The 19265-nt window shown below is 39.7% G+C and overlaps 1 protein-coding gene across 1 annotated transcript in view; it reads left to right on the top strand.

The window, feature by feature from the left end:
* LOC146318455 (disks large-associated protein 1-like) overlaps nt 1-19265 on the top strand; it is a 99032-nt gene that overhangs the window by 71901 nt on the left and 7866 nt on the right. The window contains exons 6-11 of the mRNA XM_084732732.1: nt 4236-4361; nt 4452-4607; nt 5017-5099; nt 12766-12811; nt 14805-15086; nt 18135-18267. Of these exons, the coding sequence (XP_084588858.1) occupies nt 4236-4361; nt 4452-4607; nt 5017-5099; nt 12766-12811; nt 14805-15086; nt 18135-18267 (826 nt within the window). The remainder of the gene's footprint in view (nt 1-4235; nt 4362-4451; nt 4608-5016; nt 5100-12765; nt 12812-14804; nt 15087-18134; nt 18268-19265) is intronic.

Below are 19265 nucleotides of genomic sequence, written 5' to 3'. Positions count from 1 at the left end.
AATTAAGAACTTTGTCAAGTCAAACTGTAATTCCTAAAATTCATGGAACCTAGGATATGGACTGTATGAATGAAATAAAGTGATCTGGAAGGAACTAGCACATGATGACCCTGTGTGCTGCCCGGCCGGACCATAAAAAGCAGCACACACCCTCAGCAGCAAAAGACCAGAAGTGAAAATATGGACACTGACAGAAAGAGAGGATGTTTGCTCGCTCGTTTGTGACCTGTGGTGCACCTGTGCAGAGCAAAGACATCTACAAAAGCCAGAGAGACAGCCTGTCTTTCACCTAATGGCTGATGGCTAATGGCAAGTGAAACTGGTTGAACTAAAGGAACTGTCAAAATTAAGTGTCAAACGAAACTGATGCAACTTCAAAATAAAAGAAGAAAATACGAAAAGCTGTTTGGTCATTTGAGTCCAGTTTGACCTCTGGGTAGATGACTCCATCCCTGAGCAAGCTTATTTCAACTAAATCAGAGTTAGTGATTGTTAGAAGAGTTGAAAGATGAGTGAATATGGTTTTGTTGAGTTTTAGTTTCTGTAAATGGAGTCTGGTGGTTCTGAATACAGTGATAAAACAACTGTTTCTGGTTAAACAAAATGATCTCTTTGAGCTCTGTCTCTGTAGGGATCCTTTCCATAATGTTGTCAGACACTTAGAATAACCCGAGCCTTCAGTGGTAAAACAAACACTTTGACTGGCCACAATTGCCCATAAGGATTACAGTGGAGCCTGTTTTATGGCTGAAGGCTGCAGCTCTCTCACTCATCACTGGACCAGTTCCAAAGCTTGTTCTCCCCCTTTGTCACTTAGTCACAAAAGCATAAAATAGAAAATAGATTTCAGGTTGAAAAGTACCAAAATTACTCTGTAAAATCACAAGACAGACACTGACAGATTTCCTTAGAACATCAGTAATAGGTAAAAAAAAACAAAAAAAACACTGATAATGTTAGTTAACCAAAACTCAAACTTGCTTTCAAAATAATAATAAACAAAGTTTAATTCATAATCAATGACAGCGTTTCAGTTGAACACACTCAGGGGTTTGATTATTGCATCTTTACTTCTGATATGAGCAGTAGTTTATGATGTTAGCAGACTGCGGTGTGTTACTGACATCACTGAGTCAGTCCACTGTGGCCACTGTTCAGCAAAGATCACACCGTCTCACTTTAAACTCAGTGGACCTTGTTATCAGAAAAGTTTTGAACTCCATTACATTTGTCTCCCTAAGGAGACATTTGTCTTGGATAGAGGGAAAATGCCGCCTCAAACCAGACATTAATGTATAAAAACAATAAATTGTAGGCTTGGCCTGTGTTTATTTTTTCATAACTTCATACCTTTTTTTATATTTCACACGATATGATATTATTTACATGAAAAAACAAATTCTTAAAAGCTGGTGATAGAAGTCATTCTAACATATATGACATTGTCTATCTTACAGTGCTTTGTGTCTTACATGCAGTTATCACTAGAACAGCCAAGGCAGTCTTTATGACAGTTTTTAAATGTATATGTGCAATAACTTTGTTGAATTAAAAAATAAAATGCTGCTGCTACCTGACTTTTCCAAAAAAATGTCTATATTTTCATTTTAAATGTGTCTTTTTATAAATTACACAAAAGGCAAAGAAAATGTGATCATTTTGATCTATTTTAGCCACAGGCAGTTATACTGACCACACAGCAATTGCTACTGTGATATTGTTGCTTTGTGCACAATTGAAGATACATCTTGGTTGCTTAGCAACTATCATTGTATCTGTCAGTAAAACTGCACAAGTGATCTCCTTTTTTAATTTCTCAACATTGGAATACAAATAATTAATTAATTAGACTCGATTAACAATTAAGTAGGGGAGACCAGGTACAGTTTTATCACTTTTACAAACGGCAATGTTTCCATTTTTTTATTTTTTATTTTTTTGTTTTATTTTTGTACTCATGTTAATAATCTTATAAAATATATTAACTGTTTCTCACTCTGAGTAATTCTATATGGATCTAAAATTTGAATCAGATCACTGATGGTTATTATCCTACAGAAAAATACTACTGAGAATATATTCAGTCATTACAGTTTACTGCATGCAATGCAATCTATATTGATAAATATTTAAATAGATTTTACAAAATTTACATGTTCGTGTTATTTCAGGTTTAAAAAACTAACAGGATAAATGCATTAATCTGTTAGTCTGGTATTTATCATGAGAGATATTGCAGTTTGGAAGTCAAAGGTCAGAATGACCCTCTGGCCGGGTTTAAATACTTATGGCTCATAGATTAATGAATACAGAGGAAATGAGCACGCTTATTCCATAGATTCTTGCTAAAGGGCCCCATGGCACTTGTTGCCACAGATACCAACACATCATTTGGATGAACGGAGATAATTTATAGACATATCATGTGGCTGATAACATGCTTTCATAGTTGGAAGAAGTCATGTCAAAATAAAGTTAAATGTGGCAATATTTTTATGATTCCACATCTAGTTATATTTAATTATTAAGCAAGGAGACACAGGCTATAGAGCAGAAATAATCAGCCAATTATTTCTCTTCTACATCCAAATAATTCTTCTGTTCGCTAAGTTCCCTATTAATGCAGCAACTTCAGTGTTTCAGGTTTATTCATAATGATGGTATTGAAAATCATACCTTCAGGATTTCTAAATACCTTGGTACACCATAATACCTTGATACTGCCTAAGCCTAACAAATAGAAACATTAAATAGGTCACATGTGCAAAACATCAGCTTCAGATGATAAAACTAAAAATTAGTCACCCACATCCCTCACATTCATGCTGAGACTCAATACAAGGGCAATACTACTTCCACCCATACACTTTCATTTTCACACACTATTACACAATATATTAACCACAACTCTGCACATTCACTCCTGTCCTCAGAGACTGACCCCAATCCTAACCCAGTCTTGTACTCTTGGCCACTGTTTTTGGTGTGATGGTGACAGTCTGTTTTAATTAAAGTTAAATGTTTTGAGAAATAAAGATTTGACCCTTGGCAGCAAATACTACTCATGTGTCTTCATAAGTTTTCTTATAGTATCATACAATTGCTAATATCTATAAACAGTAATGTCACTTTACTTAACGCTCACAAAGTCATGCTCTAGAGTACTACTGATATTTTTAAGACATCATTCCATTTAGCTTAGCCTTTATAATCTATTATGATGCATTAAAGCAGTTCTCTTGGTGATGGTAGTTATAATATGTTGTGTAATCCAGGACTCATTCTTCATTCAAACAAGTTGCTCCAAACCACTGTTCTGAACATCAGTGAAGGTGGAGACACTGACTTAATAAAGTCATTCTGCATGTACTTTACTAACTCAAAGTTGATTTAGTGTTAAGTGACTCTTTAGAGGAGGCAGATTTCTAGGGCCGCAATTAACGATTCTTTTCATGGTCGATCAATTGGTCAGTTATCCTCTTGATCAATCAGTTAAGAGGTGTTTCTTTTAAAATGTCAGAAAAGTGTGAAAAATGTCAATCAGTGTTTTCCAAAGCCTAAGACAGCATCCTCAAAGGTCTTGTTTTATCCACAACCCAAAGATATTCAGTTTACTGTCAAAGGAGAAAAGAAGCCAGAAAATATTGACACTGAAGAAGCTTGAATCAAAGAATTTGTTACTCTTTTTCTTAAAAAATTACTAAAACAGATTAATCAATTATCAAAAGTTGACAATTAATTTAATAATCGAGTAATTGTTACAGTTCTACAAATTTCACCCCAGCATTATTTATCTGTTGATATTTTTAGACTACAGACAATTTTTACTTTCTCTATAGAAGAGTTTCTCTGTACAACTTTAAAGTACTTCAGGTCTCATGTGTTTTATTGACTTTATTTAGTCACACAGTGGCCGTACACAGTGTTGTCACAGAGCAGCTGGGGTGGCTAATGCTACGAGGACGTCAGCAAAGCAGATGCTAACAGAGGTCTCAGCCAACACATAAATACATGGATGAATTCATGAATAAATAAATAATATTTACACACAAAATGAGCCATTTCTGTGTCTTAATGTGTTTCATACTCCAACTATGATGCATCGCAACACAATAATAATGTTAGCTGTTCTGGCATCAATCAGCCGGCAGTGTTTTTTCTTTGTTTTCACCTAAAACGCTCACAATAATAATTTGTCTTGAAAGCAATGTCCCATGTTTTCTCAAACTACCCAGGACGCATACATGGAAGAGGAGGGACCCAGAGGTGACATGACCATCCAATCAGGGCTCAGTAACTCAACAGAAAGCATTGACAGCATGAAGGCCTTGACAGCTGCCATCGAGGCTGCTAACGCACAGGTCGGTGCTGTTATACTGTTCAGTAAACTTTTTGTAAAAGCAGTTTTTTTTTAAGCTTTTCTGAATACTCACAATGTTTTCACTGTGCAGGTTCATGGACCAGCCAGTCAACATGTCAGTAACAGCACCATGACAGTCAGCACCCCCACCCCCATCTTGAGCAGGATGCCAGTAGTTGAAGACCACCGGGATGACTACAGGAAAGAAGCACTCAGGAAGGGCAAATGTCTCTCCATAGGCATCCAGGTATTTCTGAGACAGCAGTGGATGTGGACGGACCAAAGTATCAAACTACTTTCAAGGAACTAAAAGGTTCCTTCAGTCCTGTGCTCTCTGTGTTTTCATTGCGGTTCAAAGACATGTGGAGATTAGTCAAATTACACATCACTGTGCAAGACTATACAACAATGATGACTCCATATAAAGTGATGGACGGGCATCAATATTCATTTTCGGACCATCTGTCATGTGCTTTCTTCTTTGGGTTAGGGTTAGGGTTATCAGTACTGTCTTTCTTATCAGGTTATGCTAGTTTTAATTAGTTGTAGTTGGTACTCTCAGGCCCCCTTTACAAACAAAAAGAAGACAAAAAAAGAATTTTCTGAAATACTATGGTTTAATGTTACTAGAGATTTATGCTGTCTGTCTCCCTTAGGTGGATGGACCAGAGGAGATTCCAGATCCAGAGGACCCGTCCAAGTTCACCTCTGTAGGGGTGCAAGTGGAGGATGACAGAGGGTGAGGCACACACTAGTGGTGGGCGGATCAATCTTAAATATCGATGGTATCGGTATTGATCAATTCTTGCGTGATGAGATCAATACTTAAGTTTTAGTTTCTCCTCTCTACGTTCAGTACACACCTCCTGTTACATCATAGTGGTTGTGCAAACACCGCTCCTCTCACTTCGCTCCTCTCACTTTGCCCCTCCCCCTCCTCCCCTCCTATGCTGTCAGTTGTTGCCGGCGTGGAGATACACGCCTCAGCAGTGCGCTGCTGACTATATGATGGCAGAGAGGAAGAGGAGCACCGTTTAGAGTTATTTTACAGCTGCAGACAAATACTGCAAGCTGAATGAATTTTCTCAAAGGCAGGACAGTTAAGTCAGACAAGAAGTGTAATAAAAGGGAAAAATGCAAACATGTTATCATTTCTGAACAAAAACCTATAAATCTGTAGTTCTCAACATGGGGACAGGGCCCAATAGGGGACCTCAGGGAATAATTCCTTGGACACAGGAGGGCTTTGGGGGTTTGAGGGTCGTACTGAAAAAGTAAAATTTAAATTTAAAACATTTCTCAGTGCTCGGTTCTCCAGTAATAATTTTGTGCAGATTTCATGTTTGCAAATTGAGTTTGTTGATGAAATTGGAAATATTGAGTTAGTTAATACAAAGTATTTTTTATTTGCCTAAAATCTTTGTCCTGTGTTTTATTATGATCATAATCATGATCAACTAATTAAAGGAAAAATCACAAATTCATTCAATGATCATGAAAATAAAAATGTTCAATTTTCATTCAAGTTTACACATTGATGATGCATTCACTTCATAAACTATGATGCATTGCTCTCCCCTACACAAAAGTAGATAAGCTGCTTTTCTAAGTAAAAAGTATCGGTATCAGCAATACTGGCCCTGTATTTACTACCAAATTTTGCAGTATCGCACACCCCTTGCACACACATTTTTCTTTTATGGACCTTTTATTCAGTACTTATTGGACCATTTAATATGTGTACCATTCTTTAGAAGTGGGATAAAAGTGTATGATTTTCACTGTTAAATTATGCTGGAAAATATATTGGCTGTTGGCTATTAAACCTTGTAATGGGCCAACCTCCAAGTGATTACATTTTCTATTAAATGTAGACGTCAGATCACAGATTTGACGTCTCCATTTAATAGTGTTGAGATGACAGAATGTTTTTCATTTCACAGTATCGTCATAGTGAGCAGCTAATTTATTATTTAAAGTGTCTCAGAGTCTCTTAATGTTAATCAAAATACACATTTTTTAACCATAATTCTTATTTAGCTTTGATTTAGCAGGGCCATGGAGTTGACATGAGATTGTTGAGACTCTCATATAAATTTTATTGAAATAATTTGTCAATTAGACTTCCTGTCAAGGGACAAGGCTGTTTTTTGGCACAGAGCAAAATTAAAATTTCAAAAAAATGAAAGCAAACCAACATTGTATGAATGAGATATATTTAATATATATAAATTCTTAAAGAATACATTTTAACAATGTTTTCTTTATACGGTTTAAAGTGTTTTTGTTTTGGCAGGACAGGATTTGTCTCAGTTTTCAAGAATGGGTGACACACACTACTCATGATCTGTGTGTAGTGGGTGCTCTAAACCAGATCAACTCTAACCTCTAAATCCTGACACATCTGCTGTGGTGATAAGATGAGCTTACTCTGAGTACACACCGGAGAAAAGTACAGCTATGCACAAAACTGTGGAAGCCAAGGTACATGCTTATGTTCTAACATGTTCTGCTGAATTTTACACTCAGAAGAACACTGTGTAAAAGATCACATCACTGGCTTCTAGTCTGTGTTTTTAGTTAGTCACATATTTTTGAACAGTAATCCGATTCGATGATGTGTTGAGTTTGTTCCTGGTGCCATTTTTTCCGTCAGACTTTGATTTTAGAATTGAGTCGAATCTGAGCTGAGTCACTTCCGGCTGTCGTGTAATTATTTCTCTCTCTGGTCACAAACAAACGCCCACACACTCATCTGCCAAGGTTATCCTCTGCTATAAACCGTAATAACTGCAGCTCAGGACAGTCACACTGACTTCTAGACAGTCAGTACAGGTTTGTCAGACCCCTGTCTGTTCAAGCTTCTCTACAATAATGTCAAAGACTGTAATAAATGCAAACTATAAAAGATAATTGGTGGCTTAGTGCATATAAAAACATCAGGCCGTCTAGCCTGTGTTTGAGTCTGGGTTACAGTGAGAGCAAAGTGAGACATTCCTGACATCCTTCTCCTAAACCAGCTCCTCCACATCCCAGCTCTGGGCAAGCTGAAAACATTCCCAGGGTAGATGGGACATGTGGTCCCTCTGGCGTGTTCTGGGTGTGCCCAGAGGTCCTTTCTCTGTTAGATGTACCCAGCATATACAGCCTGAACTGCCTCAACTGACCTCCACTTCAGAGTAGCAGCATGTTTAGTCTCTGCTCTGATCTCATTGCCCTGTCCTTATTTTTGTGGTCGCAACTCAAAGCTCATGACTGTGGGGAGTTATTGATATACTGAGCTGGGGCTGACACCTTTATGAAGGTTGAAATGTTCAGTTTTTGTGGAACACGTTTTAGAGAAGGTCCAATGTTTTTTGTAGCCAATTCATACTGATCAACATTTTTTGCCCTTTTCTGTAATTTTATAGATCAAAAAAGTAATGGAGAAAATGAATCAATCATGAAAATAATTGTTGCTTGAAGCCCTCATAAATACATAGTGTTATTAAACACATTGACATGAAAAATAATTTCTAAATGATGTAATTTAATGAAGCAACACTTTTGTTCATGTCCCCAAACTGTGGTCTCAATGTTCAGATATGTAAAATGAGTTAATAAAATTACAGTGCACTTTTATGTCCTCACCATGAGCCTGAACAAATTCCAATGTAAAAGTTTTTTCAAAGCCAAACAGATCTATGTCTTTTGGAAACAGAAGTTTGCAGTGAGAACATGTTTAGCCGCAAGGAAATCAAGGCAAAGCTCATCATTTCTCCTGTGTATCCTTAACAAACAGCTTAGTTTTGAACTACATTTTAAAAATAAATTCATATTACTATTTAATTGATGTATATTAGGTGCTAAGAATTAAAGCTAGCTTAGCAGACTTTGCTAGCTGCCATTTATCTCCAAAATAGGTTGTTTCGGCAACATCTGTCCTGCAATTGTTTTAGGTGTCGCGGTAAAGAACTTGTGTTGTGTAACTTAAGTATTATCCAATCTGAAGTTTAATTTCCATGTTTTTGTGTCTAAGTGACTGATGGGAACAACAGTTTTGTAAACTGGTCCAGTACAGAGTGAGACCACCATGTAATCCAGCAAATCTAAAAAGAGGTTATTGTCAGAGGTTACGTTATTACCATTTACCATTAACTTTGTGTCCATATAACACAAGATGTCATGAATATGACACAAGTGACATAGAATGTTGCTGTCTAAACTTTCCATTGGGCAGACAAAATCATGAAATCCCCTATTTCTTTAATTATGTCAGTGTTTATAATGATGCTTGGTGAAAATACATTTTAAGTTTATAAAAATTAAAAAAGAAAAACGTACTAAATAAATGTTTGTTCTTTCTGCAACATTACATTACGGTATTGACAAATGTCTAAGCACAAATGGTGAAAACCATGAAAAAATAGATGCAGTTTTGGGTGTCTGGGGCTCTAAAGTTCATAGGGGTAGATTTTTTGTAATGAGGGCGGAACAAACATAACAGTCCACAGACTACAGCTTCCATAGAACTGAATCAGCACCTCTCAGGAACAGTGTCGGCAGGGACCGAGCATTGTGGCCTTCATGAAAGGAGATTTTATTGCAGAGCTGTTGTATTGAACTGCAGTGAGTGACCTGATTAATTCAACAATGAGTGTATGCTTCAAAAGCTGTATTGTTTCATGTTGAACATAAAAGAATTAAATGACAGAAGTGCATACAGACATCAGGCAGGACTGTTTCTAAACTCAATCCACTACAAGTTAGATTTTAGTGTAGTTATTCTAAGCCCAAAAAGACTGATATGGTAATGATTTGCTTCTAGTTAAATGTGTTAATTTTGTTGTGTTGACTGGAGGAGTCACCAAAGAGCAATGCCTTGATAAGTAGCTCAAGGGTCATTTCACAACAGTGCTCTGTTGATTAATATTCACTTCTATGTAGAATCAGCAAAGAAACCCAACTTTGACAGAGGTTCATACTGACAGAGATAGTTTTATACAGACAGAGAAACAGAATGTCACATTATACAGTGTTGTCAGACTGACAGCTGATTCAGTAATGTGGAAGGCAGTGACAGTCACTCTGCCTAATGGAACGCTAGGACATGTGAACGCTGTGTGGGATTTTGTTACTCTATGTGTGAAAAACCCACACAGATATTTGTGCCTATATAAAAAGGACACTGGGGTTGGAGGGACTAAGTCTGTGTCCTGGGTTGAGTATGCACATATTCATTTTTCCACTTCCTATCCACGGCCTGGTTGGTGGGCTAAGCAAGGTAGTCCAAATGTCCACTTCCCAGCAACATTTTCCAGCTCGTCCTGGAAGATCTGAAGGTATTCCCAAGACATGAGATATATTATCTCTCCAGCATGTTCTAGGTCTGGAAAACCCCCAGCAGCCAATCTTATCAGATGCCTGAGCCGCCTGAAGTGGCTATTTTTTACTCAAAGAAGCAGCAGCTCTACACCCAGCTTTCTCCGGATATCTGTGCTCTTTACCGTAGATTGCCACCCTCTGGAGGAAACTCATTTAGCAGCTTGTGTTCACAGTCTCGTTCTTTCACTCACCTCTCAAAGCTCATGATCATAGGTGAGTAATATGATGTACATTGACTGGCAACTCAAGAGCTTCTTCTCTTTTCACCACAACAGTCCAGTACAATGCCTGCATTACTTCTGATGCTGCACCAATCTGCTCCATTTTACCCTCACCCTCACTTTTACCCCGGGGAACTTGATCTACTTCTCTTGGGGCAACAACCCACTCCTAACCCAGAGGGAGCAATCCGTCATTTTCCAGCAGAGAATCATTGCCTTAGAGCCAGTGGTGCTGGCTCTCAGATTAGATTCCAGCAGGCACAGCTGCATCACGGTATAGCTGTGCTGTTAACCAGAGCTGATCGTGTTCATCCTACACAATGTTTGTGATTTCACCAACAGTGCTATCAAACAGCAGTTGAGTCTGTTTTTGATGGATGCAGCGTCAATCTGCACAGAGCAGATTGAGCAGGCAGGAAGTCAGACATAGAAAAAAAGAGAGAATATAGTCAGTTTCAAAAAATAATAGACCCTGTGCAAAGTTGTGATCATAAAGACAGACATAAAAGAACCTGAGCAAGTCAACATAATCAGCTGGGCAAAATGGTCCACTTCTGAAACAGGCATGCAGCTGTGTGGAGGAAGGATCTAAACTGTGGCACGGACATGCTGTGCCCAGTGGAATCCACCGGTCAACCTGACTGCTTCGCATTTTGCCCCAAACCACCCCAGTGTGCACTAAAGAGGTTTGTCTGATAAAACCAACAGACCCACATCATCTGCAAAAAGCAAACAAGGGATTCTGAGCTTGACAAAGCAGACAAACATGTTGGACTTCCTGTTAAGGATGCAGACACAGCTCTCCATCCGGTTATATAAAGACAGAATGGAACAGCCATGCTGCCCCATCCTCCCGCAGCATCCTGGTTAGGGTTGGGGTTAGGGTTACATACCAGAGACATGGGGTGCTTTTCATTCCCATGAATTATGCCTCCACACCTCCTCTCTCTTCCCTCAAACCAGAAGTCATTTCTGGTCCACCATCATGAAGAATCTTCCAGTTCTTTAAATGCACCTGGAGGAGCCAAGGAGCGAGGAGAGAGGAGGCTTCTGGAGGAGCTCAGAGTGAGGACACAACAGTGTATCCTACGCAGAAGTCTTTTATCAAGAGGAGCGATGTTGATTGAACAGTTTGGGCAATTTACATACTGCATCATCAAGAGTCACACAAGGAAATCAAAGTGCAGTGACTGAAAGAAGTTTCTGCAGCACTTAAATTATTCTGATGTGAATATTTATGTGCTTTGGTGCCACAAAGAGTGTATGAAGAAATAACAGATTGTAAGCATTATTAGTGATTTTAGACTGCAGATTGCCACCTGTTCTGAAAAATGACACAAACGGATAGAAACAGGATGAAAAAAGGCTTCTGGTACAATGACGATTCAGAGCTTATTACTGTAGGATCACTGTCACACACTTTTTAATGGACTAATTGGGGAAATACCTGTGGTGTATGCTTACTTTGTAGTGTCATAGGGATCTGTATATAATAAAAAAACACAGTTACATGATGAGAAGTGATGTAATGCACCATCATCTTGTGTGCCAGCATCTAACACTTATCATTTCATTGCAAAGAGGCATCACACAGAGCAGCAGATTGTCTTTTGTTTGATTTTATTTCACAATAAAATCACCACACATATTCTCGAACAGATGTGTGTGTATTATTGTGCAGATAACAATAATGCAAGTAAATAAATACATAAATAAACAAATAACACTGATCCATAGCCTGTATAAATGAGAATATTTAAAAGGAATATTAAATGATGATTAAAATCAACATTAGTAAGACTCTATTTAATCTATTTTAAACAGTTTACAGATCTAAATGAAGACTGTCAGCTGTTGGAATTGTTCTTAGTGTTTCTTTGGACACTCGTACCAGTCAGTCTGACAGCTTTTCATCAGTAACTGACGTCGCTTCAGACTGATGCTACAAGGAACTGAGAATTTTTCATCACACAGCTTTGTCTCCTCTGTCCTCATGTCTCTACCTTGCATCTCTCTCTCACATCCTCGCTGGTAGGAGCTAAGAGGAATTAAGTGGGGAGACGAATTTACTGAATGAAAATCACCCGTAGGCAGGGCTATTGTTCAGGCTTTTCTGGAGTCATGTTGGTTGGGTTCAAAAAGTCCTTAAAGTACTCTTTCCACTTCCTGACAATATCCTGCAGTCTGCAGTTCTCCTCTCCTGCTGAACACAGCCTGAGCCAATCCCTGATACCCCTTCCTGAGATGTCTGGTAGTTTGCCAGAACAACATTTTGGTCAACAAACAATCTTTTTTGGGAACACCCAGGATATTCCATGATTACAGAATTAGCCAGTCATCAGGTTACTACCCCAACAAGCACAGACAACCTTCTGACCACATCTCTGAGCAGCCACTTCAATAATGGAGGCTTCAACCACGACCCAATTCTATGTCCCCAACACAATCCTTCAAACTTTTGGTGAAGTGTTATTGTTGGCAACTGGACTTGTTGGACGTTTTGCCTCTCATCCAAGAGACTTCTTCAGTTCTAACCGGCTAGTGGGGAGTTTCAGGTATTTAACCTTACTGTTTGGATGTTAAATACCTAGAACTGCCCACTAGTCAGTTAAAACTGAAGAAGCCTCTTGGATGAGAGGCGAAACGTCTTGAAGAACCTAACCAAGTTCAGTTGCCTATAATGACCCTTCTATGAATGTCATAACCTGGATGAATGAGAATCTTCACAGACATCATAAAAATTGAAATTCAAATAACTTTAAATCTTTAATCTGGAAGCAGAGATGGTGTTTAGTATTTACTGTTTGTCTTCCTCTTCAGGTATCGTCGGTTCCAGCGCTCCAACAGTGTGACAGCAGCTGTACAGGTAAGCTTCCACTACTGCTGCTTTGTTATCAAGTTGTTATCACACACTTTATTCGTCAACAAAATATTTCAAAAAAAGATTTCAAATGAAATTCAGTGTAAATTTGGCCGTGGGACAATGAACAAAGGGTTAGTTTCTGGTGTGAATTCAGGTCCAACATTTGTCTTTTAGACATAGACCACACATTTATTGATATTGTTTTATGGGGCATTTAAGACTGCTATTTTTCCCTTTAACCACCTGAGAACTGTGCAGCCTTGGCAGAGGTTTTCAGTCTCTGATCATTCTCTAAAACAGGGGTGCCCAATACGTCGATCGTGATCGACTGGTCGATCGCAAAGGTAGTGTGGGTAGATCGCATGCCATTCAACAAGAAAATTAGATGTTAGCCTATCATCCATCCCCAGTATGGCATTTGCCACTTGACTGACGTACAGGGCAGCCAGTGTGAGACGTAGCCGCGGGAACATATTCTCAGCAGGGGGAGGCTGAGAAAAAAAAGCTCTGCGCTGCACTCGCAACTCCCTGCATTCATAATAATGATTAAAAAAATACCCGCACAGTAATTAAGACTGCAAAAATCTATTTGTATAACTGTCCATGGTGCCAATCACCTTGTCAACCATAAACAATTTGTCACGGCTGCTGTCCATGTCACTGTGGTGCTGAACTCTGTGTGTAAAGGCGCCGTGTGCTGCGCGGCGGCAGCATTAGAAAAGAAAAGTGTCTGACCGGCGTCACACAACTCCAAATGTGGCTTTCCTCTCCGGGTTGGCGCTGATGAAGCTCCTCATTAGGCTGCCAATGTCCAGACTGTCCAAAACATCTCCATGAACATGAAACAAACAACGCGATCGCCGTCCTCAATATAATGGAGCCATCTCCATTTGCTAAACCAGCTCGCACTGAATGACCGACAAAACGTTTCTTTACCAAATGACCTTCCCGGAAATGTGAAGCTAGTTGTTTGATGCGGTGCCTCTGAAATACTAGCATTTTTACCTGGGACGTTAGCTTGAGTTGCAGGTGCACAGCTGATGTCCCGGTCCCGGGGGTCACAATCTGGGGGTGCTGCTGCTGTCTTGATCATTTTCGGGGTGGGTGGACTGGGCTGTGAGTCTGCCTCCTCATTTTTAATGTAGGTAGATCATTTTGACTTGGTCATTTTAAGAGTAACTCGCAAGCCGAAAAAGTGTGGGCACCCCTGATCTAAAATATCTTTCCACTAATGTAATTTCAGGAATGTAGCATCTCCGTGTCTCTTCTTATTTTTGCGAGTTAACCTCTGTATGGGTCTTTTCATAACATTTAAAGAATGAGGATATTTCACTGAAGTCCTTGATAGTAGATACAACACAACCTCAAAGATGACCTTTTCTTTCTGAGCAGACATGACACATTTCCCTCATTGTGGCAACTCTTGAGAGATCCCTTGAAACGGCTTTTGTGATGGACACATTTTTCTTTTAAAGTTTTTTAGACTGTGTTTATGAAGGTGAGGTCAGAAGGGGGCCAAATCCAAATCCATTAATCCAAAATCAACCATGCAAAACCTACCCAAACATGTCAAAAGAAACACTAATATTTTTGGCTGTCAGTGTTTGAAAGATCACATAGTTGTGAGGATTTAGTGAACTAATTCATGCCTGTGCGAAGCAGGGCCAGTGACAAGCATCTCTGTATTTTTTCTGAATTTAGAAGGAGAAAGTTGTATGACTTTCTGTTTATCACAGAAGCCAAGCAAGCAAGCTTGTAATTTTCTAATATCAGAGTGATCATCTGCCTTTACAGGCACATACAGCAGAGTATCATCAGTGTAGCAGTTATCACACACCTCCAGATCAGAGCACATAGTCAGCTTGGATCTACTTGAGTGGATTCAATAAGCGAGTGAAACTCTAGTGGTCAGACAAAGACTTTACAGACCTGCAACACTCAAACAACCGTTTCCTTTTTCAGTCCATTATTGAGATGTCTCCATTGTTCAATCCAGGCAGATCTGGACATGCCGGACCTGCTGGACACCCCTCTAGACTCCCCGGACACTGACATGGAAGTCCTGTCATCTGGTGCCATCTCTCGGCAATACTCCCGTGATGCCGCCACCTCCACCGTCAGCATCCAGGGCTCAGGGAACCACTACCACGCCTGTGCCTCTGATGACTATGAGGATGTGGGCTTTGACCCGTCCATCCTCCCCCCTCCAGACCCCTGGATAGACAGCGTAACAGATGACCCACTTGATGTCAACTTCAACAGCTCTGCTATTCTGGAGGTATGTGGGAGCTTATTTAGTGAGAACAGCTCCAGGCACGTTCAGCAGCATTAATCTTGCTTTCCAGCAGTGATCTCATTGCTGTCTTCTGCTGTTTGTGCTTCCATTTGCATTTGCACTGGTTAGTTAGACAACAGTTGACCCTGTTTTTCATAGCAAAGGGGGCCAATTGCCCCGGGTGGTCCACGTTTCATTGTCAGGGATGTCTTTTCTGTTGTTTTCTGCTTGTTTTCTGCATCAATGCTGTTTGGTGCTGATGATAAAAAGTAAAATATTCAAGTGCTCTGTTAGTTCACATAATCAGAGCATAAAGAAAACATTAATAACAAAAATAACATTAATGAGACTGTTTTAAAGACTCTGGTTAAGTGATCAATTTACCAATTAGTAGTTTTCAGCCACAAGCGTGGTAACCTGGAGGCCAGAACAGTGGGCCAACACAGCAGCTCACACAGGACTCTCCATAGAGATGCAGCACAACCCGGTAAAATTTCCCTGTTTGGAGCCATGAATCTTTGGATCCCCTCCTAATTAAATAAAAACAAAGATATGAAAACAAATTTAAAGTTGTAGGCACTTGCGATCCATATGCAGCACCTGCATCTGTATTTGAGTCACTAAAAACCATCAAGTCCCTGCCAGAGCTCCACTTTGGCAATGTTTATATCTATCTTGTGGAGAATCCCTCACCTCACACTGCCACCAGGATGAACCCATACAAAAGTACAGACAGTTACATATATTTTTGATCTGAATGGGTCAGTAATGCTGCCATTTGGGAGGTGAAGGACAAGGAATTCTTCATTGTCAAAAACAAAGGTGAGCAGTAATCAACTGACCTGAGCTCTCTAACATTAATCCATGCGTTTAAGTTAGTTTCAGGGTCATTGTGGTCACTGTTGTAGGGCAGTAACGACAAGTCAGTATCATATTGTTAAGTTAACATAATATCGCATAACATAAATCTTATCAAAACTTTGATCAAGTGTTTACTGCAAATTCATGTGGACTCTGACAGCGGTCGTTGTTTGCCCTCCCTGGGGACAGAGGCATGTTTAATGGCACAAATCCACAATCTCCTCCTTTCTGGGTTTTCTTTGTCAGACAGGATTCTTTAGACACACAGCCTGGGCTTGTCTCCCCATCAGTTAGTGCGTCTGATCGCACAACAGGGGCGGCACGGTGGTGCAGTGGTTAGCACTGCCACCTCACAGCAAGAAGGTCCTGAGTTCGATCCCCCAGCTCCCCGGCTGGGGCAGGGCCTTTCTGTGTGGAGTTTGCATGTTCTCCCCGTGTCTGCGTGGGTTCTCTCCGGGTTCTCCGGCTTCCTCCCACAGTCCAAAGACATGCACGTTAGGTTAATTGGTGACTCTAAATTGCCCGTAGGTATGAATGTGAGTGTGAGTGGTTGTCTGTCTATGTGTCAGCCCTGCGATGAACTGGCGACTTGTCCAGGGTGTACCCTGCCTCTCGCCCAATGTGAGCTGGGATAGGCTCCAGCAGCCCCGCGACCCTTACGGACTAAGCGGTTACAGAAAATGAATGAATGAATGAATGATCGCACAACAACTGTTCAGCATTTTGATGAAACATCTGAGACCATTCAGTTTGTAAGCTGGCTGGCAGTGGAAGATAGCATTGTTTCGCCCTTCAAGGGGGCATTCCCATATGAACATGACATCATGTGAAAACTATGAATAGCAGATATGAGACCAAGTAATCATTTTGCAAGTCTCAAATCTTTGCACAAGTCCAGAGTTGTGCCAAGACTGACATATTGCAAGTCACGTCCCAAATCCTAAACTTTCAAGTTCTAAGCAAATCAGAATGTAACAGTGAGCTTCCAGCCTCATTGATTTACAAAGTTATTTAGCTGTTAAGCTCATGTTTGCTAAGCATTAGCTCACTAAGCATGTTAATATTAGCCTCTGCTAAGCCTTCTTTATACAACTTCAAATGAACAAAGCTGGAAGTTGTGACATCTCCATCTGTAATTTTCAATCCACACATTTTGCATCCTGCAATTCATTTTTATTCACCACCTGGTAGTTTTTGCACGTGAATGAAATTATTTCAAATATTAGTTCTTCATGCTTCTCTCCTGCAACTTGATTGGATGCTGTCTGACTGGTTCAAACAAAGTGGATCTGGGGAATTTAGTGTTGACATGCTGAGAGTGAATAGTGTTAATGTCAGTTGATTGAGGAAATAAAAGGAAATTAATTGTCAAGTTTAGTGAGTCACAAGTTATTGATGTTAAAGTCTGATTTTTGTCAAATCAAGTCAAGTTAAAAGATCTGTGGCTGCAGTCTGTCTGGAGTATATACCTCAACAGCAAGTATTTATCTGCACAAATGACTGTCATGAAAACATGGCTCTATAGCGCTACTAGTGGTGTAAAACTCCTCAGAGTACCTCTAACAGACTCTGAAAACTTGTGTGAGTTAAAGCCACCAGAGTGAATATCACGTCTGCACTGATTTTTGTCAGAGTTACATTATTGTAAATGAGGTAATGCAGTGCAGTTGAACTACATTACCATGCAACAATGATATCAAATGGACAAAAATTCATTCTTGATGTGGGCTGTGATGGCTTGTGCAACTCGAACAAGTTTGATGAGTCAGGCAATTTTCATAGATTGGTGAATAGGAACCAATGGAGAGCTGGAACAGTAGATCTTCAGAAGACTGTATACCCTGCCTTTGTCCTTAAAATTGTTTTTCTCCCTTAACCAAGACAGTAAAGCAGTCATGTCATCAAAGTGAACTATGCACAGTAATAAATGCCAGGATTCTGAGAAGATTGTATATGTGATTTTTTTTATTCTTGAAATGATATTTTATGATAGTTAATTTAGCACCACATTAAACTTGCAAACTGATGTAAAATCAACCATAAAAGTAATACAATATTAACTTTTAAGACATATACGACATTTATGATTGTTCCACATCACTAGCTTTGTTACCTTCAAGTGAATATACAGACTGTCTCTGCAGGTGTGTCTCTACATGTTGTGAAACTGTCTGTCTGTCTGTCTGGCAGGTGGTGCAGCGGTCAGTGTGTCAGAGAGATGGACGCTGGTTCCTGAAGCTGCTGCAGGCGGAGACTGACCGCCTGGAGGGCTGGTGTCGACAGATGGAGCTTGACCAGCGGGAGAATGCCCTGCCTGAAGATAGTATGTCTTTGTGTGTGTGTACGTGTGTGTGTGTGTGTTCGTCATGTTAAGGCTCCAAGAATGCATGTTGCTACACTCTTAGGGATCCAAAAGCGTTCTTCTTAAAGGGATGAGGTTCTACCCAGAACCATTTGCTTCTGAAAACCCCTTTTTTTTGAAGAAAGGATTTGTCAAAGGTTCTTTGTAAAACTACAGGTTACATTAAGAACCCTTTCTGTATCATAATATCAAAGCGTTCTCAGTGGACCCTTCTGGGTGGGTTCTAGATAAAACCCTTGGAATATAAAATGGTTCTCTGTAGAACCCCTTCACGGTGTTCTTGATCAAACCATTGAAATATATAAATGTTCTCTGTTGAACCCCCTGAATGTGTTCTGGATAAAACTCTTGGAATATAAATATGTTCCCGGTAGAATGCCCTGAGTGTGTTCTAAATAAAACCCTTAAAATATATAATGGTTCTCCATATAACGCCCCAAGTGTTTTCTACATAAAACCTTTGGAATATAAAAACATTTTTGGTAGAACCACCTGAGTGTTTTCTAAATAAATGGAATATAAAACTAGATAAAACCTTTGCAATATAAAAAGGTTCCAGGTAGAACCCCCTTGAGTTTGTTATAGATAAAAGCCCTGGAGTATAAAAAGGTTCTCTGTAGGTTTTTGTTGGCAGCCTTAGAAGGTGGAAAGGTTCTAGGTAGAACTTCCAGAGAGGGTTCTGCATGGAACCATTACCAGAAGGGATCTCTGGAGTACCTCTCATAGGTGATTCTGGGTGAAACCTTTCACAGGTGGTTCTTGGTATAACCCTTTATCTTGGGTTCTAGGTAGAACTCTGAAAGGGTTCCAAGTAGAACATTTACAAAAGGTATTAAAAAAAAGTCTAAATGTGATGTCAACTTTTTAGTCCGTTGCCTAGCGATGGTGTTGTCATGAGTTGGCAGCCATAGTTGATGTACTTTACATCAGCACACGGTGATACTGTGTCCTCGGTAAGC

This window comes from Lutjanus erythropterus, chromosome 12 (assembly GCF_056507025.1).
Source record: "Lutjanus erythropterus isolate fLutEry1 chromosome 12, fLutEry1.hap2, whole genome shotgun sequence".
NCBI classification, from domain to species: domain Eukaryota; kingdom Metazoa; phylum Chordata; class Actinopteri; order Lutjaniformes; family Lutjanidae; genus Lutjanus; species Lutjanus erythropterus.
The sequence above is the reverse complement of the archived record's forward strand: the minus strand, read 5'-3'. Positions and strand labels throughout refer to the sequence as shown.